General features: G+C 38.8%; 1 pseudogene and 4 gene segments (V, D, J or C); all 5 read left to right on the top strand.

The window, feature by feature from the left end:
• Positions 1 to 1,788: 1,788 nt before the first annotated feature.
• On the top strand, positions 1,789 to 2,254 carry LOC120574630 (the record flags this gene model as incomplete). The annotated part of the segment is given in 2 exon segments: positions 1,789 to 1,837; positions 1,959 to 2,254. Coding segments are annotated over 2 exon segments (345 nt in total), but the record flags the coding sequence as incomplete, so codon positions are not given.
• A 3,041-nt stretch (positions 2,255 to 5,295) lies between these two features.
• On the top strand, positions 5,296 to 5,818 carry LOC120574385 (annotated as a pseudogene).
• A 711-nt stretch (positions 5,819 to 6,529) lies between these two features.
• On the top strand, positions 6,530 to 7,073 carry LOC120574384. The segment is given in 2 exon segments: positions 6,530 to 6,569; positions 6,661 to 7,073. Coding segments are annotated over 2 exon segments (453 nt in total).
• Positions 7,074 to 9,327: 2,254 nt separating this feature from the next.
• LOC120574624 lies at positions 9,328 to 9,829 on the top strand. The segment is given in 2 exon segments: positions 9,328 to 9,433; positions 9,523 to 9,829. Coding segments are annotated over 2 exon segments (345 nt in total).
• A 2,410-nt stretch (positions 9,830 to 12,239) lies between these two features.
• Positions 12,240 to 12,727, top strand: LOC120574586. The segment is given in 2 exon segments: positions 12,240 to 12,288; positions 12,375 to 12,727. Coding segments are annotated over 2 exon segments (396 nt in total).
• The last annotated feature ends 12,128 nt before the right edge of the window (positions 12,728 to 24,855 follow it).

The following is a 24,855-nucleotide window of genomic DNA, read 5'->3' as shown; positions in this document are numbered from 1 at the left end:
CCTCCTTCTCTTTGTGTGAGTGTATGTTTATATAGTTCCCTGAATGGTAGAGGCATTTATTGTTACTGGTAGACGGAGGGAAAGTTGAGAATTTTAATATATCAGTGTCAATCTCATTTGATTTCCACTGCAGGAGATATCAATATAGAAGAGAATTAGAGAAAGTTGATTTCCTCTCAATACAAGATGCATATAACACATTTTCATAGTATATATATTTTTATGTATTGTGATGCCTAGAAAAGATGGGGACATTTTTCCTGTTCAATGCAATGTGATAGAAAATAACATCTGATAACTACATTTTAACAGGAGCTATACATGTCTTCACAAATAGGACATTTCCCTTCTGGAATTTGGCCAATATGAAATAAGCTCTAAACTGCTAAAGTGTGGGTTAAAGATTGTCAAGGTAGAACATTGTAGTTTATTTCCATTATTTTCTATCAGTCCAGAAATTAGTTTTCAGGACTTTGATATATCACAGTTTCCTCTGCTGTTGTAGAGATACTCTACTTATGGAAATGTATCTGTGTGACATGTTACCATTTTAAACCTGTAGAGGGAGGTCTATGCAAACTCTTCCTCTCTTATAAACACACCATCAGCAACTTGTGCCAGAACTCCGGAGCAGTTTAATGTATTTCTGAAACACTCAGATCAGAAAGCACTGAACTACAGTGTTTCTCACAGAATGGAAAATACCGTTATCTGGAGTTTATTATTTGTAGTTACTATTCATGGTGAGAAAATCATTTCTGCAATACTTCCTTAGTGAATGTCCAACCTGTGATTTACAAGTCTGTTAGATGATGATCACTTTTTTATTAACTTACAGGAGTTTGGAGTGAGATCAAACATGACCAGTCTCCCTCTGAGGTGAAAAGACCTGGAGAGACAGTGAAGATGTCATGTATCATATCTGGTTATAGCATGACAAGCTACTATATTCACTGGATCCGACAGAGACCAGGAGAAGCTCTGGAGTGGATTGGGAGGATGAATGCAGGTTCAAACTCTGCTAGCTATGGCAGCTCTTTTCAAAGCCGTTTCATCATGACTGAAGATGTTCCCAGCAGCACTCAGTACCTCGAGGTCCAGAGCCTGACAGCAGCAGATTCTGCTGTTTACTTCTGTGCTCGAAGAGACACAGTGACTGAAGACAGTTGAGCAGCTGCACAAAAACCTCCACAGACAACAAACAGCAATGTGATCTTAAGCATCTGAGTTTTTTACCACCTAAGCACTTTGATATATACACATTAGATTTCCATAATATTTTACTGTACGAGTATATATTTCTTTTCATCATGATGTGACATACCTCACAGTAATAGAGTTCCTTCAATTGTCAACGCATTATCTACTGTAAAACTAAGTTGCAAAAGTAATATTCATAGGTAAAAGCCATGATGTTATAATGGTATTAAATGGTGAAATGACAATAAAGTAATTGAAACAGAGTCTTGAAAACAAGATTAATTTTGATTCAACAAGTTTGAATTAACCTTGTATGTTACTGTAATGGGTCAGATCTCATTTGTGTATTAATATAATAACTGTGGTTGTGGTGTTCATATTAATAAACATTTTACACAAATTATAACATGTAAAACAAAGGTCAAAAGAGCTGACTTGGAGGGTTGACTCAGACTCAGTTTCATTAAATATCTCCAGTCCAGATGTTTCCTCCCTGTGAGGAGGAGTCAATGCAAAACTCAGATATCTTCACCTCTACTTATCTGAGTGCAGAGAGGAGGACAGAGAACAGTGGACACACAGTTTAACATGATGGACTATAGGACAGGACTGCTGCTTTTAACTCTCTGCTGGGCAGGTGAAGATTTTCACTGATCTTCATTTGACATTCCCATTTGTATTACTGACATATTTCACATGAAAGTTTTCTCTGATCTTTGTACATACCTAACACATTGCCTATTGTTTTTGGTTGACAGGTGTTGATGGTCAGACTCTGACAGAATCTGAACCAGCGATTAAAAGACCTGGAGAATCCCACAGATTGACCTGTACAACATCTGGATTGTCATTCAGTAGCAGATGGATGGCCTGGATCAGACAGGCTCCTGGAAAAGGACTGGAGTGGATTGCGAGTAGCTATGACAGTAATAACATCCGCTACTCTCAGTCAGTCCAAGGCCGGTTTACCGTCTCCAGAGACAACAGCAGAGAGCAGCTGTATCTGCAGATGAACAGTCTGAAGACTGAAGATTCTGCTGTTTATTATTGTGCTCGAGACCCACAGTGACTGGAGTTGGTTGAGCAGCTGCACAAAATCCTACAGTACTCATTCTTTCAGGCTGGTAGTGAAATATTTTTCATAAAATGTATATATTTAAACATTTTACATTACATGTTTTTTGTTTTCAGGTTAAGTTGTTTTATGTTCTGTAATTTTACGTTCATATATGTTGAAAACACAATAAAGATCACTCATTGATACAAGGTCCAAAGACAGCCCAACAATCTGGTTGCTGAAATTAAACTTCTACAAATACTTTACATTTCTACAAAGTCAGACACAATACTGTCTGTAAATGATATGATGTGGAATCTATGAGAATGAAAAATAATGTTACTGTTTCTTTTATAAAATCACTAGAGGACAGTCAGTGTCTAGTTTCTCTCTCCTCTGTTACTAAAAGGAGAAACTCAGATCTGCTGTTCTCATTGATCTTAACTGACTGATACTCAAAGTGTGTAATGATTCATATTGCTCTTTAATAAAAAATCAATAGGCAAATAAGAATATGTCACTCTTTCCATCACATACTCTAATTTTATTAAAATTATTTCTAAGAGAAAACAGCTGAAAGTGGAGATGATGATGACAGCATTTAACGTTATTGTTTAGAGTGAATTTACTTGTATTGTGTATGGAGAGATCAGCGAGCACCTGGTGGCCGGGTTTACCACCGAGCCCGGCCGGGCACAGCCCAAAGAAGCAACATGGCACCTTCCTCTCCATCTCATGGGCCCACCACCTGTGAGAGGAACCGCTGGGGTCGGGTGCGCTGCCACACGGGTGGCAGTGAAGGTCAGGGGCCTCAATGGACCAGATCCGGGCAGCAGAGGCTGGCTCTGGGGATGTGGAATCTTACCTCTCTTTGGGGGAAGGAGCCGGAACTTGTGCGGGAGGTGGAGCGCTACCAATTAGACCTGGTGGGGCTTACCTCTACACACAGTCTCGGTTCTGGAACCATACTCCTGGATAGGGGTTGGTCTCTTTTCTTCTACGGAGTTGCCCAGGGTGTGAGTCGCCGGGCGGGTGTGGGGATACTCACAAGCCCCCGGCTGAGCGCCGCTACGTTGGAGTTTACCCTGGTGGACGAGAGGGTCGCCTCCTTATGCCTGCGGGTTGTGGGGGGGGAACTCTGACTGTTGTTTGTGTATATGCACCAAACAAGAGTTCGGAGTATTCAGCCTTCTTGGAGACCTTGAATGGAGTCCTGCATGGAGCTCCAGTGGGGGACTCCATAATTCTACTGGAGGACATCAATGCGCACGTTCTCAATAGCAAAGCACTGCTACAACACACATAAATTCACCATAATCTACAAAAGAACTACTTACATGTGCGCCCTCATTTAGAAGTCTCCCAGCTAATCCTGCCTTGTAACTGACCGAAGTTGGAGAAACAGACTTTCTTTTACTGTCTATGGAGCGAGCTGACATCTGATCTACATCTGAGCTACTGAGCATGTGTGAGTGCAATCAAAGATAGGACAGAAGAAGAAGAAGAAGAAGAAAAGAGGTCTCACTCTGTAGCTAAAACAGAGACCAGGTGAAAAGAGGATCTGCAGCAGTGAGAGAGAGCTGTGTAGTACAACAAAAATATGGTATGGAAAATCAAACCATGTAAACCTATTCTGGTACAACCTTAAAATACAATTATGAACCTGAAAATGAGCATAATATGGGCGCTTTAACATATCATATGTGGACACACATTTTTACATAACCATTAATTACTACATTGAACAAATTTATTGTTTGATAAGCAACACCTGCATTAAGACAAAATCAGGCAACAATCATGTTAACAGAATAGTTAATCAGTGTTGGGGAGTAACGGAGTACATGTAACGGCGTTACGTATTCAGAATACAAATTATGAGTAACTGTATTCTGTTACAGTTACAATTTAAATAGTTGGTATTTAGAATACAGTTACATTGTTGAAATCAATGGATTACATGACTATACTTATCTGTTTCACGAGTTTATTCACTCTGACTAAATTAAGGCAACTATGCATTTTCCAGAAGCCCCGATATGAAATCGAAAAAAATAGCTATTTGCGTGATCAGTCACAATGGAGTCGGAACTGGCACGACAGAGCCAGGACAGGAATAAGTTTCTATCTTGGAAATTCAAATAGCATTTCACATTAAAGAACGGACAGGGAGAATGATATATAACTGTCCAGTGCAGCCTCTGCTTGCCAGCAACCAACCTCCTTTCAGCGTCCAAATTACTCCACCTCCAACCTGAAGAAGCATCTTAAAGTAAGCTATTTTTTTAATTAGCCAAGGGTAGTTGTCTGCTGTAGTTTTACTGGTCACCTTGCTATTTTAACATTGACGTGCGACTTTACATTCTCCTACGTGCTGATTTACTAGCCGCAGAGCCGTTTAAAGACTGACTAGCCCCGTTTGACATGCTAGCTAACGTTAGCTAAAATTAGCTCGTGGTAGCACTGCGGTTAGATTTTTGTAGTATGCAGTTCGGGACTACCAATACAATAATCTATCTGCTTGTTCAGGTACACATTCAGCTAGTTGGAATAAAAAGAACACACCATTATCGGCCTGTGTAGTAAGCTGGATGTGATAGCTGCATTCCTACACTTATAAAACGCAATACAATGTGGAAGTAATCCTGAAGTAATCCAAGTATTCTTCTTCTCAGATTGAGTAACATAACGGAATACGTTACAAATTACATTTGTGGGCATGTATTCTGTATTCTGTAACGAAATACGTTTTGAAAGTATCCTTCCCAACACTGTAGTTAATAGACATGTGCTTGCTTGAGAGTCAGATGAGAACATCATTGTAATTCTAATATGTGTCTGTATTACATTTCCTTTCCTGTAATAAATCAAATGGTTACAATAGTCTTGACTACGTCTTACAGGGCTGTTCACCCTTCTTTTATAGCCTGTCAGTGTCCTTCTCTATGCAAAGTGAACTTCCTCACAGTCTGTTATAAAGACTTGATATCATTCAGCAGAAGAAGAGAAGCTCCCATCAGATCACCTTCAACATCAACATGTTCTCTGTAGCTCTTATACTGCTGCTGGCTGCTGGATCCTGTGAGGAGCTTTCAGTGGATTCACTCTAACAAACACATTAGAAACCCTGAATAGTCAGATGAATGATGGAGATAATGTTGATTTGTGTTTACACAGGTGTGAACAGTATTGATCTCATCCAGACAGACTCAATGGTTGTGCAGCCTGGACAGTCTCTGACCATCAGCTGTCAGGTCTCTGGTTATTCTTTGACTGACGACAGCTATGCAACAGGTTGGATCAGACAGAGTGAAGGAAAACCAATGGATTGGATTTCCCATCAGTGGGGTGGAGGAAACTTTTACCAAAATAATGCTCTGAAGAACAAGTTCAGCTACAGCAGACACTAATGTTCTAACAGTGACTCTAAAAGGACAGAATGTGCAGCCTGAGGACACAGCTGTGTATTACTGTGTACGTTACCCCACAGTGATAAAAACCACCAACAGACCTGCACAAATACCCAGCAAGCATCATGACTCAACCACACACACTTTGTAAAATTAGTGTATTAACAAATAAATTATCCAGCAGAGTATATGTGGCCAGTTACTTCCTGATCGAGAGATTGTCTATGATTAAATGTATTTGAGAAATGTGTCACTACAAGGATGTGATGTTTTATATCTCTAAATTGTATTCAGAAACTTAGACAAGAAAAAAATATGTCCTGTTACATACAAAAGGCTGGATCAGGCAATAACATTTGAAATAAGCAAGATAAACATACCCATTCAAATATGCAGTTTAAGTATGCAAATAACATTATTGTAATTTGGCGATGAAAAATTTCATGTCATCTGTTTTTTTTAAATGTCAAGACTAGAATCTAACAAAATAATCATTTTGTTAACATTTAAACAGTAAATATATAAGAAATATTTCTCACTTCAATATACTGTCAGAAAAATACATCTTGTCTGTTCCTGTAGTATCAAACTACTGTATTTCATAGAAGAAATATTTGACAGGTATTTGGTATTTTTTAGTTTCCTGCTCTTGTAGATGCTACTGATGATAAAGTGCATCTGCTTTCCATGTTCCCTTTTTAAACCTGAAGAGGGAGGTCCATGCAAACTCTTCCTTCCTTATAATCACACCATCAACAGCTCTTAGAACATTTATGACAGAACAACTGGGACACTTTAGAAAACTTCGAAATATTCAAATCAGAAAACACTGGATTACAGTGTTTATTACAGAATGGAAAATATGATTTCATGGAGTTTGTTCTTTATAGTTACTTTTCATGGTAAGAGTAATTTCTGCTTTCACTGAAGACACTCTAGTATAATATTTAACCTCTGTGATGGATGATTATCATCCAATTGCTTGCCTTACAGGAGTTTGGAGTGAGATTAATCTGGACCAGTCTCCCTCTGAGGTGAAAAGACCTGGAGAGACAGTGAAGATGTCATGTATCATATCTGGCTTTGACATGACAGACTACTATATTCACTGGATACGACAGAGACCAGGAGAAGCTCTGGAGTGGATTGGGAGGATGAATGCAGGCTCAAACTCTGCTAGCTATGGCAGCTCCTTTCAAAGCCGTTTCATCATGACTGAAGATGTTCCCAGCAGCACTCAGTACCTCGAGGTCCAGAGCCTGACAGCAGCAGATTCTGCTGTTTACTTCTGTGCTCGAGAAGACACAGTGACTGAAGACAGTGGAGCAGCTGCACAAAAACCTCCACAGACAACTAAGAGCAATTTGATCTTAATGACATCTGAGTCCCCCCACCTCCCTTTATGAAGTACTTTGATATATCTATATTATATTTCTATATATTTTACATTTTACTTTAAAGTGATGAATAAATATTTATCCAGTTCATAATGTTACATTACTAAAGTAGAGTTTCTTCAATTGTCAAAGGATTATCTACTGTAATATTAAATTGCCAAAGTCATAATGTTATAATAGTATAAAATAGTGAAATGACAATAACTTAATTGTCAAAAATGATAGTAGATGTTGAAATTGTGATCAGAATGAAATTGTATTTGATTGTAAATACTACATGTGCTGCCTATTGTTCTGCCTAAAATGACTAATGAGAAACAGAGCCTTGATAACAAGATTAATTATGATTTAACACATTTTAATAACCCTTATATATACACAGTATGTCAATGTGTCAGATGTAATTTGTATATTATTAGAATACATTTGGTTGTGCTGTTAATACTGAAACATTTTACACAATTTAAAATATGTCAGACAAACAATAAAACAGCTGACTTGGAGGGTTGACTCTGACTCAGTTTCATTAAATATCTCCAGTCCAGATGTTTCCTCCCTGTGAGGAGGAGTCCATGCAAAACTCAGATATCTTCACCTCTACTTATCTGAGTGCAGAGAGGAGGACAGAGAACAGTGAACACACAGTTTAACATGATGGACTATAGGACAGGACTGCTGCTTTTAACTCTCTGCTGGGCAGGTGAAGATTTTCACTGATCTTGATTAAACATAGTTTTGAATTGTGTAACAACTAAGTTCATGTGATGTTTTTTTATATCTTGACAGCTGTTGATGGTCAGACTCTGACAGAATCTGAACCAGCGATTAAAAGACCTGGAGAATCCCACAGATTGACCTGTACAACATCTGGATTGTCATTCAGTAGCTACTGGATGGCCTGGATCAGACAGGCTCCTGGAAAAGGACTGGAGTGGATTGCTGCTACTAATGCTGCTGGTAGTAGCAACTACTACTCTCAGTCAGTCCAAGGCCGGTTTACCATCTCCAGAGACAACAGCAGAGAGCAGCTGTATCTGCAGATGAACAGTCTGAAGACTGAAGATTCTGCTGTTTATTATTGTGCTCGAGAGCCACAGTGACTGGAGTTGGTTGAGCAGCTGTACAAAATCCTACAGTACTCATTCTTTCAGGCTGGTAGTGCACAAGTTTAAAATATTGTTCATTAAATGTAAATATTTTATATTAAATTGTTGTTGTTTTCAAGTTGTTACATTGTTTTATATTCTGAATTATATATATATGTTTTATAATAAATAAGTAATCCTCCCTGCATTATACACATTTCGGAAAAAAAATTAAAAACACTAAAAAGATCCCTTTTTGATACAAGGTCCAAAGACAGTCCAACAATCTGGTTGCTGAAATATTTTTCATAAAATGTATATATTTAAACATTTTACATTACATGTTTTTTGTTTTCACGTTAAGTTGTTTCATGTTCTGTAATTTTACGTTCATATATGTTGAAAACACATTAAAAACACAATAAAGATCAATCATTGATACAAGGTCCAAAGACAGTCCAACAATCTGGTTGCTGAAATTAAACTTCTACAAATACTTTACAGCTCTACAAAGTAAGAAACAATTATGTCTGTAAATGATATGATGTGGAATCTATGAGAATGAAAAATAATGTTACTGTTTCTTTTATAAAAATCACTAGAGGACAGTCAGTGTCTAGTTTCTCTCTCCTCTGTTACTAAAAGGAGAATCTCAGATCTGCTGTTCTCATTGATCTTAACTGACTGATACTCAAACTCAGAAATTATTCATATTGCTCTGTAATAAAATTAATAGGTAAATAAGAATATGTCACTCTTTCCATCACTGTAATTTCATTAAAATTATTTCTAAGAGAAAACAGCTGAAAGTGGAGATGAGTGATGACAGCATTTAATGTTATTGTTTAGAGTGAATTTACTTGTATCGTGTATGGCGATAACTGTTTTATATAAAAAAAGATTATTAATGTTTGACAATAGAATAATAATATAGTCGTTAAGGAATTATTGTTGTGTATTAACACAAATGAAAGTCTAGAAAATAAGTGGAGAAAATATTGACAGTTCAATGCAATAAAGTTATCTGTACCTAGATATGAAGAAATCAAAAATGACATGCATATTTTCACTCTGCAGATATAATAACACTGAACAAACTCTTCTATTGACTCCAGTTAGACCAACATTGATGCTTCAAATGTTTGATTTTATGCAAACTCAGTGACCTTCCTTGTTTCTCAGCTATAAAAACATCACATCAGGCTGTCAGTGGAGTTCACAGCACGTCAGTTTCAACATAAACCATGTTCTCTGGAGCTCTGCTGCTGCTGTTGGCAGCTGGATGTGAGTCTCTCTGGATTTGTTAAAGTCAACAGTTCTTCTTTTGCAGTATAACTTGATAATTTGTTACAAAACATTTTCTTTTTTAACAGGTGTGAAGTGTGAACAGTTGACCCAGCCAGCCTCTGTGACTGTGCAGCCAGGTCAACGTCTGACCATCACCTGTCAGGTCTCTTATTCTCTCAGCAGCTACTACACAGCTTGGATCAGAAAGCCTGCAGGGAAAGGACTGGAGTGGATTGGAATGAAATATACTGGAGCTTCATACTACAAAGATTCCCTGAAGAACAAGTTCAGTATCGACTTAGAGACTTCCAGCAAGACAGTGACTCTAAATGGACAGAATATGCAGCCTGAAGACACTGCTGTGTATTACTGTGCCAGAGAGCCACAGTAACACAAACCATCAGTAGACCTGAACAAAAAACCCTCAGAGCCTGAACACTTGTAACATGAAGCCACCAGAGGAGGAGCCCTCAGACCACTAATGGTTTCAACACCAGCACACAGCCTGCACTCTTGCTTGACTTTAAATACTTTGGGGTTTCAATCACTGATCATTGTCTTTTCTTCCACAACAAAAACTGAATTACATGTTTACATTGTTAAATGCACACAACTGAAACGTGTTGGATGCCAGAGTTTTCCTGGAACAAATGCATGAAACCCTGATCTTATTATCAGGACTCAAAATTTCAAATTTGAAAAAAAGGAGACATAAGATAATGTTAGTCGATCTAAAACCAAGCATACAAGGTGATTTAATAAAAGAAAAAACATTTTTGTAATGATAATTATCTTGATAACTTTTATATATAAACAGTAACACTATTACATTATTTGTAAGTTGCAATTAACTAAGTAAATAAATGTGTTCCAATGTTAGAGTGACTTAAAGTAAAACATGGATAATAATGACATTTCGTTAAAAATGTAAATATAATCTGAATTCGAAGATACGGTAAGATTATTCTTACTGTAAGATTAACACAAATTACGTTAAGCAGAAAGCCGTAACATGAAAATGTTTTGGGGAAAGATTGAACAAAAAACACTGTTCAATCAAAAAGGAGGAGTTAATGCAAAATTCAGATATCTTCACCTCTACTTATCTGAGTGCAGAGAGGAGGACAGAGAACAGTGGACACACAGTTTAACATGATGGACTATAGGACAGGACTGCTGCTTTTAACTCTCTGCTGGGCAGGTGACGATTTTCACTGATCTTGATTTAACATAGCTTTTATTTGGTGTCATCAGCTTATTTCACTTGATGTTTTTTATCCTCTTGACAGGTGTTGATGGTCAGACTCTGACAGAATCTGAACCAGTGATTAAAAGACCTGGAGAATCCCACAGATTGACCTGTACAACATCTGGATTCACATTCAGCAGCTACGCTATGAACTGGATCAGACAGGCTCCTGGAAAAGGACTGGAGTGGATCGCTTTTGTACACACAGGCAGTTCTCATCTCTATTACTCCCAGTCAGTCCAGGGGAGATTCACCATCTCCAGAGATGACTCCAGCAGTAAACTCTATCTGCAGATGAACAGTCTGAAGACCGAGGACACAGCAGTGTATTACTGTGCACGACAGACACAGTGAGAGATGATAATAGGAGAGTCATACAAAAACTACTTCCTCTATTTACAATCACCACTGGGATTATATAGTTGACTAAGTATTACTTGTGCCATACTGCTGATAAGTACACAAGTACCACAAGTAAATGCAGGAAGTTCATGCAAAAATCTATATTTTGGTAGCATTTAAAAATAAAAAGCTCCCACATGATTTTCAGATTGTACACGAAAATGACAGAATGACAGGAACAATTTTACACCAGTTCCTGTAATTCACATATTTTACAGCCATTAAAAGGAAGCATCAACAAACCAAAACCTTGTTGAAAATTAGTTAGAAACAAAAAAATGGCAACTGATTTCCTAAATTTTTTTGAGTACTGCTTGCTTATGCGGGTTTACAGTGTACATAAGGATACAATGCCATTTGTTTTGTTTTCAATAAAAAATCTGAAGTTAATGAAAAACATTCTGAGCTGTAATGAAAAAAATTAAGAAAATTATAATCCTCTAATCATCAGTTACAACAATGCATCTTTTGCTTTTCATTCACTGTCATGTTGGTGCTGTGAGTGTATCCCAGCATGCAATGGGTGGAAGGAAGGGAAACAGGGAAAAAGCACAGAGCTTCAATAACAAACTAATCTTATTGGGTGTCACAAGTGAGTTATCTTCTTGAATGTTAAAAGTAGCTACCATTCCTGTTTTAAAACTCTAGATGGCAGACAAGGACTGGCTTTAACACTTATCCCAGTGACGTCCATATACAGTAACAAAGACAGGGAAGAAAAGCAGTAAATGTTATATTTAATTGTTTTCAGCCCCTAATGCTCAAATATCCCTAACCAATTTTTCTTCTCTATGAAATGACTGTAAACCTTCACAATGCCACATCCAGGTGTGTTGGGCACCACTGATCCCCTGTTTGTAGCTTATTGTTTAAATATAAGCAATCAGATGACATTGTGCTTATATTATTGTTGTGGTAATGTTGATACCCAAGTTACTCATTGTTAATCAGCATTTAAAAATGTGCAAACTAATATGGACACTTCCTGTTCAGTACACATTCATTCTAGTTTCACAAAAGAAGATGTTAGATTAAGTCCAGTCCAGATGTTTCCTCCCTGTGAGGAGGAGTCGATGCAAAACTCAGATATCTTCACCTCTACTTATCTGAGTGCAGAGAGGAGGACAGAGAACAGTGGACACACAGTTTAACATGATGGACTATAGGACAGGACTGCTGCTTTTAACTCTCTGCTGGGCAGGTGAAGATTTTCACTGATCTTAATTAAACATAGTTTTGAATTGTGTAACAACTAAATTCATGTGATGTTTTTTTATATCTTGACAGGTGTCGATGGTCAGACTCTGACAGAATCTGAACCAGCGATTAAAAGACCTGGAGAATCCCACAGATTGACCTGTACAACATCTGGATTGTCATTCAGTAGCCACTATATGGCCTGGATCAGACAGGCTCCTGGAAAAGGACTGGAGTGGATAACGAGTATCCACAGTACTAACATCTACTACTCTCAGTCAGTCCAAGGCCGGTTTACCGTCTCCAGAGACGACAGCAGAGAGCAGCTGTATCTGCAGATGAACAGTCTGAAGAGTGAAGATTCTGCTGTTTATTATTGTGCTCGAACCCACAGTGACTGGAGTTGGTTGAGCAATTGTACAAAAATCCTACAGTAATCTTACTAGCCTGATGAAGCCAAATAATGAAGATGATATATGAATGTAATATTTATATCATATATTTTATACATTATATTTTTGATATTACTACTAATATTATTCTTTTCCCCTAAATTTTAGATTAGATATAATTTTTAGATAATAAATTACTCTTTATCACTTCGTTATACAACATCCTCCTTTCCTGAGAAATATTATTACTGAACATTAAACACAAAAAACACAATAAAGATCACTTGTTGGTAAAAGTGCCAAAAACATCACAATGATCTCTTTGCTTAAAGTAAAGTACTTCAACTCCTGCAGTAAGAAACATTTCTTGTCTTTCCTCATCCTCCCTGGGAAGATAAACTCTGCACTGTCTCACATGACTGATGTCCTCAGGTCAAGTCATTCAAAATGAGACAACACAGACATTTGAGTATGATTGTTGTATGACTGGCTTTTAAAAATTCTGAATAAAAACAAGTAAAAATCATGCTGCATGATATTTGGTATATGATTTTATTTCTGACATAACCACACACATATGAAGCTAAAATATGTTGTTCATTACAGAAGAGTAACTTGTAAACGGATGAACTACAATAGTTTTCATCTTTGTTAAAGGATTTAGTTTTTTGCATTTTGTCACGTTTCAGTTCCTGAGCAGCTGTTTTCCTCTAAAAGGCTCCAAGTTTCTCTGTATGTCTGTTTCTTTAAACATCTGCAAATACTGAAACCATTACAAGTCTTTTATTAAAAGCTGCAAAATATATTACTATTCAAATGATTCATGCTGCTGTCAATGTATTTATGTTTGTAGCAAATACGGTCAGTAACCAAATATATGAAAAAATAAATGCAGGTAGCAGCTACTACACAGCTTGGATCAGACAGCATGCAGGGAAAGGACTGGAGTGATTGTACATGGTGGTGTTACATCCACCAAACTACAAAGATTCACTGAAGAACAAGTTCAGTATCAAATTAAGACTCTCCCAGTGACTCATCAGTAGACCTGAACAAAAACCCCTCAGAGCCTGAACACTTGTAACATGAAGCCACCAGAGGAGGAGCCCTCAGACCACTAATGGTTTCAACACCAGCCTGCACTCTTGCTTGACTTTAAATAATTTGGGGTTTCAATCACTGATCATTGTCTTTTCTCCCACAACAAAAACTGAATTACATGTTTACATTGTTAAATGCACGCTACTGAGATGTGTTGGATGTCAGAGTTTTCCTGGAACAAATACATGAAACCCTGTTCTTATTATCAGGAGTCAAAATTTCAAATTTGAAAAAAAGGAGACATAAGATAATGTTTATCGATCTAAAACCAATCATACAAGGTGATTTAATAAAAGAAAAAACAGTTTTGTAATGATAATTATCTTGATAACTTCTCAGACCACTAATGGTTTCAACACCAGCTCACTGTTACAGTAACAATCTAAAATGTGTTTGTCAGTGAACCAATTTCCACAATTCCACCACTACCCCTAGTCTTGTCAAGAGAACCATCTGGAAGGGCTTTGAAACTGAACTTGCCATTCAAAACTCTTTTCTTCATCCATTTCTGCTCAAGCCTTGTTTCTGCTAGTCACCCTCAACATTACTGTGCATCGCTTCGTGGTTTCCCAAAACTAAAGAGCGTCCCGAGACCCAAATCACAAAACGCGCGTGCATTAATCCTACATCAAAAACAACTAGTAGTGTTAAAAGCGTTTGTGTTAACTCTTTACTACGGTGTTAATTTTGACAGCCCTAGTTTAAATACTTGGAGGTTTCAATCACTGATACATCATTGTCTGTCCTCCCACAAGATAGACTGAATTACACTTTTTGAAAGTGTTTAACATTAACCTTATTTAAGTAATGAAAAATAAATACAGCAGAATTTTCGTCAAAAGTTAAATTTTTTGCTCTGAACTTTACAAAGCTAAAATCGATCTTTGGTCTAATATTATACATGAGCTTTATTCACATGAAAAACAGCAATTTTGTCAAAAATAACTTTAGGAGACATGAGATGTTGTTTACTTATCTCAAGCCAACAAGGTGATGTACCTACTACATCAACTGAAAGCAATTTATATTATACATATTACATTATTCCATAATTGGTACATTGCATTGGACAAAAAAGTGTATTACTGTGCACGAGAGACACAGTGAGAGACGATAATAGGAGAGTCATACAAAAACTACTTCCTCTATTTACAATCACCACTGGGAACATGACTCAATATCACTTGTTTTGCCATACTGTCGTCAAGTTCTATGTATTAGTGTGGTGAAACTTGGTTGGGCTGAAAATGGCATAACTATAATATATTTACAGTTTGAATTTTGTCACGCCCCTTATATAACATCTACCCTATTGTCTTACAAAGCTAACGTGTTCGTTTTCAATGTAAGGCATTTTTATGAACGTCAGGCTTTTTGTTAGGAGGAGCAGCTAGCTAGCTATATGTCCCATTCAATACAATGGGAAAAGATCGCTGCTAGCTAGCTACACTTTCAGCATAACTATAGTAGCTATATTTACAGTTTGAATTTCGTCACGGCACTTATAGCACAACTATCCCAAGGTCTTACAAAGCTAACAATGGTGTCAGATTTCAATTTAATAAATTTTTGTGAACACTAGCTAGCGGTTTCTTTAGCTGCGACTGTCCCTTCAATCCTATGTGTACAGATTGTGGCTAGTTAGCTTCATTTTCGGCGTAATTCAAGTATATTTACAGTTTGAATTTCGTAACGCCACTTATACATCTACCTAAAGGTCTTATAAAGCTAACAATGGTGTCCGATTTCAAGTTAATGAATATTTGTGAACTGTAAGGGTTTTGTTAGCTGCGACTGTCCCTTCAATCCTAGCTACCTATGTGTAGCTACAAATCACCTGATAGAAAGTTTCATTTTCAGCATAATTCAAGTATATTTACAGTTTGAATTTCGTCACGCCACTTACATAACCTCTACCCCAAGGTCTTATAAAGCTAACAATGGTGTCCGATTTCAATTTTATCAATTTTTGTGAATTTCAGAGGAATTCTAAGAGGAGGCTAGCTAGCAGTAAACTCTATCTGCAGATGAACAGTCTGAAGACCGAGGACACAGCAGTGTATTACTGTGCACGAGAGACACAGTGAGAGACGATAATAGGGGAGTCATACAAAAACTACTTCCTCTATTTACAATCACCACTGGGAACATTTAGTTGTCTCAGTACCACTTTTTTTGCCATACTGTCGACACGTTTTATGTATTAATGAAACTGTGTCCACTTCATGAGTACCTGCATGAAGATCATGCAAAATTCAACATTTTGGTAAAATTTCAAATTAGAAAGCTTCCACCTGATTTTTTATGAAATAATTTTCTCATTCGTACCAAATTTTCACAAAATCCTGGAATTAACACATTTTCCAGCCATTTTTTCTCTGTCATTTTTAAAATATACTCTGACTTGACAGATTGTTTTAATACTGTATGTCTGTATACAGATCTTAGCAAAAACTCTTCCCATTATGAAAGAAGCTGGATCGGAAAAGTCTGAAGGCTAAAGTGGCTGTTTATTATTGTGCTCGAGAGCCAGAGAGACTGGAGTTGTTTGTACTCATTCTTACTGGACTTATAGAGCACAACTGTCTCAAATTCTTAATCTTTGAAGGTTAACCTTTATAAGTTGATAGTAAATGTTCACACCTATTGATGCTTCAGAATTGACTCCTTCATAAGGTGCAAAATCATGAAAATCACATAGAAATGATGGGTGGAATATTTTTGTCGAAAACTGATATAAATGGAAATACGTAAGGATAAAATGCCATTTGTTTTGTTTTCAAATATCTAAAAGGTCAAAAAAACATTCTGAGCTGTAATGACGAAAAATAAAGTAAATTATAGTCCTCTAAACATCAGTTACAATAATGCATCTTCTGCTTTTGTTTACTGTCATACCAGTGGTGGAGGAAGTACTAAATCTCAGTACTTAAGTAAAAGTACAAATAACCAGAGACATATTTACTTTAGTAAAAGTAGAAGTACCACAGTGACAACCCTACTTAAGTAAAAAGTACCTGATTTTAAATGTACTTTAAGTATTAAAAGTACTTGCATAACAATTTATTCTCTTAATCTTATTTGCATATTACCATTTTGGTAATATAAAAAAGTTGGTTAGTTGGTTAGTTTGCACCTTGGTCAGTGAGGGCCAGAGGTGTCAAGTAATGAAGTACAAATACTTTGTTACCATACTTAACCCTTGTGTGGTCCTTCGGGTCCCAGTGACCCGAAGGACAACACAAGGATTATGTACTTCCCTTTACTTTGTTGAGAATTGCTCTCTAAACCCTGTTTCTTGTAAAGTAAGTAAGTAAAGTTTATTTCTAGAACACATTTAAACACAGTTTAAGCTGACCAAAATGCTGTACAAACAAGAACTAAGGTGCTGTATTAACCCTTGTTCAGAGAGCAATTCTCAACAAAGTAAACGGAAGTACATAATCCTTGTGTTGTCCTTCGGGTCACTGGGACCCGAAGGACAACACAAGGGTTAAGTAGAAATTTTGGGTATCTATACTTTACTGGAGTAATTATTTTACAGCATACTTTTTCTTCTACTCCTTACATTTTCACGCAATTATCTGTACTTTCTACTCCTTACATTTTAAAAATAGCCTCGTTACTCACATTTCAGTTCGGCTTGTTTTCATTCCGGCTTGTCATCGTTCAAAAACAAAAAAAAAAAAAAACTATCCAGATCGCTCCATCCGGAGAGAGTGAATGTGATTGTGGTTGGATGAGAAGTATAAACATATACCATTCCGACACCCTATTGGTTTGTACGCGATCAATCGCACCTGCACAGACCCGGTGCTAATACGGCACCGGTGCCTTAACGACCGTATTTATCCGGACCGAATAGCAACGCGGATTTCGTTGCCTTATTTAGGTGCCACTTAAATGACTGCGCTTCTCTCTGATGCTCCGAAAACGGACGTTAGAGGGAACTGAAACATCGCCGCACGGGACGCTAGTTAACACTACAGTTGGCAGCAGGTAACGTTAGCCTAGCGTTAGCTAGCAGCTGGAGTGAACACGGTTAAAATGCTGAGAGCTAAACGGTGTAAAAGTGTGTCTGTATTTCACTGGAGAGGATTCTAACACCAGACTGTAGCTGCCCTTGTCTGAAAAACACAGAAGAGATGTGTCACCTTTTTCAGCCCTTCTGAGTTTGCAGGTATGATTTTAATATAACCTTAGCTATTATAGTCATTATGGCCTTTAGAAAAATGTTTTTTGTGGAAGTGGGGTTTTGTCCCCACGTTTTGGGGTTAAGCTTTTGTCCTTAATGGCATTACATCAGGGGTCTTCAATGTTTTTTAAGCCAAGGACCCCTTAACTTAAAGTGAGATGTAGCAGGGACCCCATTACATAATGTATGAAATTAAGTTGCATATTAAACTGGGCCTACAATAACTGTTAGGGCAACCTGAAGCCTTCTTACATACCCTTTTTTCATAAGCTATTAAAATATTAATTGTTGGCATGATTTTATAAATCATATTTGAATGTTACATATGTGGCACAGTAAATCTAGGATTAACTGTATCTGTGGGCTGATATCTTAGTGACTACCTAACCTATAGGCCAGTAAGCCTATCATCAGTGGGAATTTATATTTGCTAATAATATATTGGAATTATGTTAAGGCATTTTCATTTTTTTTTCTTTTTAAAGACTCAAAAATTTACAATAATTTGGAGGCCCCCCTGCAATGACTCTGAGGACTTCCTGTTGAAGATCTCAGCCTTACATTACTTTTACTTTTATACTTTAAGTAGTTTTGAAACCAGTACTTTTACACTTTTACTTAAGTAAAAAGCTTGAGTTGATACTTCAACTTCTACAAAAGTATTTTCAAACCCTAGTATCTGTACTTCTACTTGAGTAATGAATGTGAATACTTTTGACACCTCTGGTGAGGGCACTGTGTCTAGCGACCCCTGTTTTACAGAGGGGTGGTTCAGTTATTTTGATGCTGAGCTTCGACACTGTCCACTACGGAGCCCCGGAGGTGACATGGAGGGAAAAAAAAATCGGAGGGAGAAAAAAAAAAAAAAACGACGAAAAAAAAAAGACATGTACTGGTGGCAAACACTAACTCGAGATCTCGACTTTGAAACTCGAGATCTCGAGTTTGCAACGGAGAAAAAAAAAATTATGAAAAAAAAAAAAAAGGGAGAAAAAAATAAAATAAACACGTACTGGGGACAAACACTAACTCGGGATCTGGAGTTTCAAAGTCGAGATCTCGAGTTTGCAGTACAGCCTGGGGCTCTAGCTTCTTGGTGTCGGTTTTGGCTCCCAGGAAGCAGGCAGTGAGCTCCAGATCCTGCAGCCGCAAACGGACTCTGCTGCCCCGGTGGGCAGCTGTGTTCCTGCCCGGGGGAAGAGACGCCGCCGCCGGCAGCTTTGCCTCGCCGCTACGCCGGTCCCTGATGATCCAGATCGGACCGGACAAAGACACTGGTGATCGGAAGGATCTTCCACGTAGTCCAGGACGACCTGTACGTCGATTCTCTGCGGAAAGTTCTATTGCCTTTGCCGGTGGCAGGCGGATGGAGAGGATCTATTGCGGTGCGGGGCAGCAGAGTCCGTTTGCGGATGCAGGATCTGGAGCTCACTGCCTGCTTCCTGGGAGCCAAAACCGACACCACGCAGCTGGAGCCCCAGGCCGTAGGCTACTGCTGGGACGAAACATGACCGGGGGACCACCGCGCAGCAGCTAGGCAAAGTTGTGTTCACGCCGGGGAGGACACACTGTAGCCGCCACGGAAATCTCCCGCCTCCGCTGCCATCTGGATTAGCTGGGACCGGTGCAGCAACGTAGGCGAGGCTGTGTTCCTCCCCGGGGAGGACACGCTGCCCCGGCCGGAAATCTCCGCCTCCGCTGACTTCTGGACTGGATCACTTTGTTCACTTTGAAAGTCGAGATCTCGACTTTGAAACTCGAGATCTCGAGTAGTGTTTGTCCCCAGTACGTGTTTATTTTATTTTTTTTTTCCTTCGCTTTTTTTTTTCATAATTTTTTTCCCCGCCGCAAACTCGAGATCTCGAAGTAGTTTGCCACCAGTACATGTCTTTTTTTCGTCGTTTTTTTTCTCCCTCCGATTTTTTTTTTCCCTCCATGTCACCTCCGGGGCTCCGTAGTCCACTGACACTGCGCTCGGGCTCTGGAGCACCGGAGCCGGCTTGGAAGCCGATGAAGGATCAGCAGTGCCCCATATCTATGGCAACCAAACTTCACTGGTGAAACAAACGTGTGACGGTCAGGAAGACAAGGTTATAAATGTAACGGAACATTGCAGAAATTTAGTGGAGTAGAAAGTATAGATAATTGCTGCAAAATGTAACGAAGTAAAAGTCAAAAGTATGCACTATTGATTCTACTTAAGTAAAGTACAAATACGTGAAGTAGTGAAGAAGTTCAGTAATGAAGTATTTGTACTTCGTTACATTCCGAGTCGAGTGCAGATGTGAGATGCGTGTGCGTCATGTGAGTTGCGCATGCTCAGATTCAAACGGTTTACTGGCTACCCGATGTGAGTTGAGTTTACGGTATAACACCAAGGGATCCGGATCAGGCTGCAAGAAAGGTGGGCGTGTCTGTGTCTTACTGAAATTTGTGAAATCCATAAAATATCAAGCTTTTCTCCCCCCTCTTGATTTTTGCCCCAATGCCAGTGGCATCCTCAATGATCCTCAATAGCTCAAAGCTCTATCGAAAATAACCTACAAATCAATAAATTATTATTATTATTATTATTATTATTATTATTATTATTATTCCTGTTTTAAAACTCCGGAGGGCAGACAAGGACTGTCTTTAAAGTGCCCATATTATGAAAAAAAATATTATGGAGCTAGCTAGCTGACATGATCTACATCTGAGCTACTGTGCATATGTGAGTGCAATGAACAATAGTACAGAAGAAGAAGAAGAAGAAAAGAGGTCTCACTCTGTAGCTAAAACAGAGACCAGGTGAAAAGCGGATCTACAGCAGTGACTACGTTTACATGCAGCCAATAACCCGTTCAAAACCGGAATATTAGCAATAACACGGTCGCGCACGGCCATGTAAACACCGGCAAAAACCCGAATATGCTCATATTCCGGTTTTTAAAAACCCGAATATGCTACCTGGGTTACCCCTTTTCTAACCCGAACGTTTGGTCATGTAAACGCGTATTGGCATCTTTTGAGTAGAGGAACTTCTTGTATGCGCCAGAAAACTAGTTATAATAATAATTATATACTATAATAATATAGTTATATATATGTCAATGCAGAAAACCTGCGCGCAGTATACCGGAAGTAAACAAGAAGTAGATGTAAACATGGCGAGACGCAGCACAGCACCACACTTTTGGAGCGAGAAGGAAACCAATTTCTTTATTAGTGTGGTGAAAACCATGAATATAATGTCTTTTGTTGATGGCAGAAAGTACCGAGATAGTGAGATTTATAAGAAGGTGACCGCAGTGTTATTGCGCGTTTAAGGTTGTCCGAGGCTACGCTCAGACGCTAACCGGCGTCGCCACTTACGTCGGGATATTGCCAATTGATTACAAATTCCATGTAGGAGTAATTCTCTGCTCACGCATAAACGGGTTATTCCGAATGTTTCAGAAACCCGAATAGTGACCTTAACCCGACCATAACCCGAAAATTGACAGCTTGTAAACGTAGTCAGTGAGAGACAGCTGTGCAGTACAACAAAAATATGGTGTTTTTTGAAAATTAAACTATGTAAACCTATTCTGGTACAACCTTAAAATACAATTATGAACCTGAAAATGAGCATAATATGGGCGCTTTAACACTTATCCCAGTGACGTCCATATACAGGAACAAAGACAGGGAAGTAAAGCAGTACATGTTTTATTTAATTGTTTTAAGTGTCTAATGCTCCAGATATTGATGTTCTCTTTCTAATAATCTGTTACAAACCTTTCTGCCATGAAATGACCATAAACCTTCAAAATGCCACATACAAGTGTGCTGGGCACCACTGCTTCAATCTATCAGATGACATAAATGATGCTGAAATTGTTGTTGTGGTAAAGTTGTGTGGTGGCAAATTTTATTTTAACCATTATTGATTAATGATTATAACCATTTGCTTAAAGATTGTTTTAAACCTCCACAAAAATGCTGTTCCTTCCTCTTAGACTCTTAAAGGCCAGAGAGGGACAGCAGCAGCCATGAACTATTAGCCTAGTGGTTTTTGTTTAAGAAACTCTAGCTTCTCATTTTGTTTAACTTTTTAGCTGACAAAGTAGAGAAGGCCACAAAACCATGTTTCCTTCTGCCTCCTGAGATAAAGGGTTGTTTAGGCTAATGAAAAGAACAGGAGCAGAGGGGAAGGTAAGGATGGGTTGACTTCTAATGATGTCCTATTTTTAACTCTGACCAGGCTAAAAGATAAAGTTAGAGGGGTGGCTTGAGAGAGGGTTTTGACTATATGATGATGTGATGTTTAGATTTTAGTTTAGTAATGCTCATTCAGTTGTACTGCATGTACCTTTGAATCTGTATTCTCATATTTTGCAAAATATAATAAATGCTCAAAGACCAGACTTTGGTTTAAAATCTCAAACAGTCTTTATTCGTTTTCATTTTTATCATTGATATTTGTTTACTCTGATGCTTCATAGAAAACTTCCACCACATTTTGGCGTCACGAACAGGATGGTTGTGAACAGCGGCACGGAGGACTCCGTGGGCCTGGGGTTTTGCAAACCAGGAGATCAACGATCAGCCTGCTTCTATACCTCGAAATAAAAACATTTTCAGAGAGAAGGAAGCCAGGACCCGGAGGACTCCAAGCTGTTTTTTCACTGTAAGCGAACAGGAAGAGATTTCTGGCAGCACGGGTAAGATCCAAATTAAACAATTTAATTGGATTGTAAAATCAATATCTGGTCAATTATATCAAAATGAATAATTGCAAAAATCATTAGTATTGTGTTATACAAACAAATGAAACGTATTCTGACTTTTGAGACTGAGTATTTAGATGTGTGTTGTTGGTCATTTTGGGTAACAAAAACATAACTGAGGTTATGAATGACATCTTTGGCAGACACGGACATATTTATGATTGAATTCTCATATGGTGATAAGACAATTGATTGACGGACAAGACCAGTAAGAGAACTGGCAGAAGAGGCGGACTGCAGAGTAAATTAAATAGTTAACTATTTAAGAGATTTTGACTGCAGGGTCCGCACCGGTTTTTCATACAAGTTTTCCCGAGCAAAAACAAATAGTCTATACTCTAAGAGAGCGCTGGACCCTTTAAGAACAACCTGCAGGACAGTCTGGGTTGTAACGGATACTCTAAACAAGTTCTGGACCCTTTAAGGACAACCTGCAGGACGGTCTGGGTCGTAACGTTCCTTTAAAAGAGCCTCTTGATTATTTAGAGACAGACTGCAACAAGGCGAAAACATACTAAATAGGTCAAGTTATTTGACTATTAAGTTGAGTTCGTCCCGCAGGGCTGTACACGGGTTTTCACGCAAGTTTCCGAACAAATAACCTCGCGGTGTGGTGACGATCACACGAACAAAGACATAGTATACTATAAAGTCCAAGAATCAATTATGGAAACGAAATTTCCCGTTCCAGTGATGCAACTGGACCCATAGTGGATGAAATGACTCATAAATATGGACCGGATTGTTTGGCGGTGTCTATCTTATTGTTCTAAAGCTTTGGCTTTCCGCCAAATGGTTCCCTGAGTGTAGCGAAGCTCAGGATGCTAAAATTAGATCTACAGACAGAAAAAAAAAAAAATGGAAGGGGAAAAACAATTAAAACAAAGGTCTTAGAGCAAATTGAGGATAATAAGGCATGTTTTAATGTGTGGATGAAAGAAGCTGATAACAGAGAGAGAAAACAGTTGCAGAAACAGATGACACTTCTGAGCATGACTGATACTAACAAAAAAGAGAAAAAGAAAAAGATATGAACAATGTCACTGACATATTTTCTCCTCTCTATCCGAGTTTGAAAATCGTGGATCTGGTCACGGACATTCCACCCCCGTATCCTACCCCCGCCACACGGAAGAGGAAGAGAGCAGCCACGGTACCAACGACCCGACAGACGAGCAGGTGCACGGAACAGCTCATCTCACTCCTCCGCCGCACTGAAGCAGCTGCGACCGCTGGATGTACCAGTTCGCCTCACAGAGGAAACTGATGAGGACGGAGATGAAGCTGATGCATTTCCCATGATTCAAGTCCCTACACAAGGAGGGGGAATAGGCCTGGTGTATAGGGCCTGGACTGAATTAGACATTAGACAAGCAACAAGCCACCTTCCCCCGTGCAAAAACTCTGGTGCACAATTTACCATAGCCCTTCAGGCATTCATTGAGACTTTTCTGCCCACTGTTCCAGAAATACGACGTCTTCTGATGGTAAACCTGGGGCCTATGGAGTATGCAAAGATCCGACACCTTCTCCCCGAAGACCCAACCAATGATCCAGTCATTCTCCATCCAAATCTCGCAAATAGAGCAAATGATGGCTACAATGACCTGCTGGATGATCTCTCCACCGGACTAGAGACCGTGTTTCCAGACAGAATCGACATGACACGTGTGACAAACACCAGGCAGTATAAAGGCGAAACGGTGGAGGACTTCCAGCACCGGCTTTCTGAGACTTTTGATAGACACATCGGCATCGCTCGCACCACTGCCGCTGGAGCAGTGATTGAACTTTGGGAAGCTCATTTCAAAAACGTGTTTTTGAGTGGGCTGCTCCCTGACATACGAGCTGAAGTGGACAAAACCTGCATTGGACTGCCCGATTCAGCCCTGATGGAGATTGTTAGACATGCTAGACATGCTGAGAAAATCCTGACCAGCACAAGAGACAAGACGGAGAAGAAAAGACAACAAAACAGTGATGCTGCACAGTTAACCCTCATAAAAACTGTGGCAGCAATGTCTCAAGAAAGAAGGAATGCGGGCAGAGGAAAAGGCAGAGGCAGAGGAAAAGGCAGAGGAAGCAGAGGCAGGGGCCGTGGCAACACACCGATAGTGGACAAAGACACTTGC

The sequence above is a fragment of the Perca fluviatilis genome, chromosome 15, assembly GCF_010015445.1.
Source record: "Perca fluviatilis chromosome 15, GENO_Pfluv_1.0, whole genome shotgun sequence".
Classification (NCBI taxonomy): Eukaryota; Metazoa; Chordata; class Actinopteri; order Perciformes; family Percidae; genus Perca; species Perca fluviatilis.
Note: the sequence above shows the minus strand (reverse complement) of the source record. Positions and strands in the feature narration are given on the sequence as shown.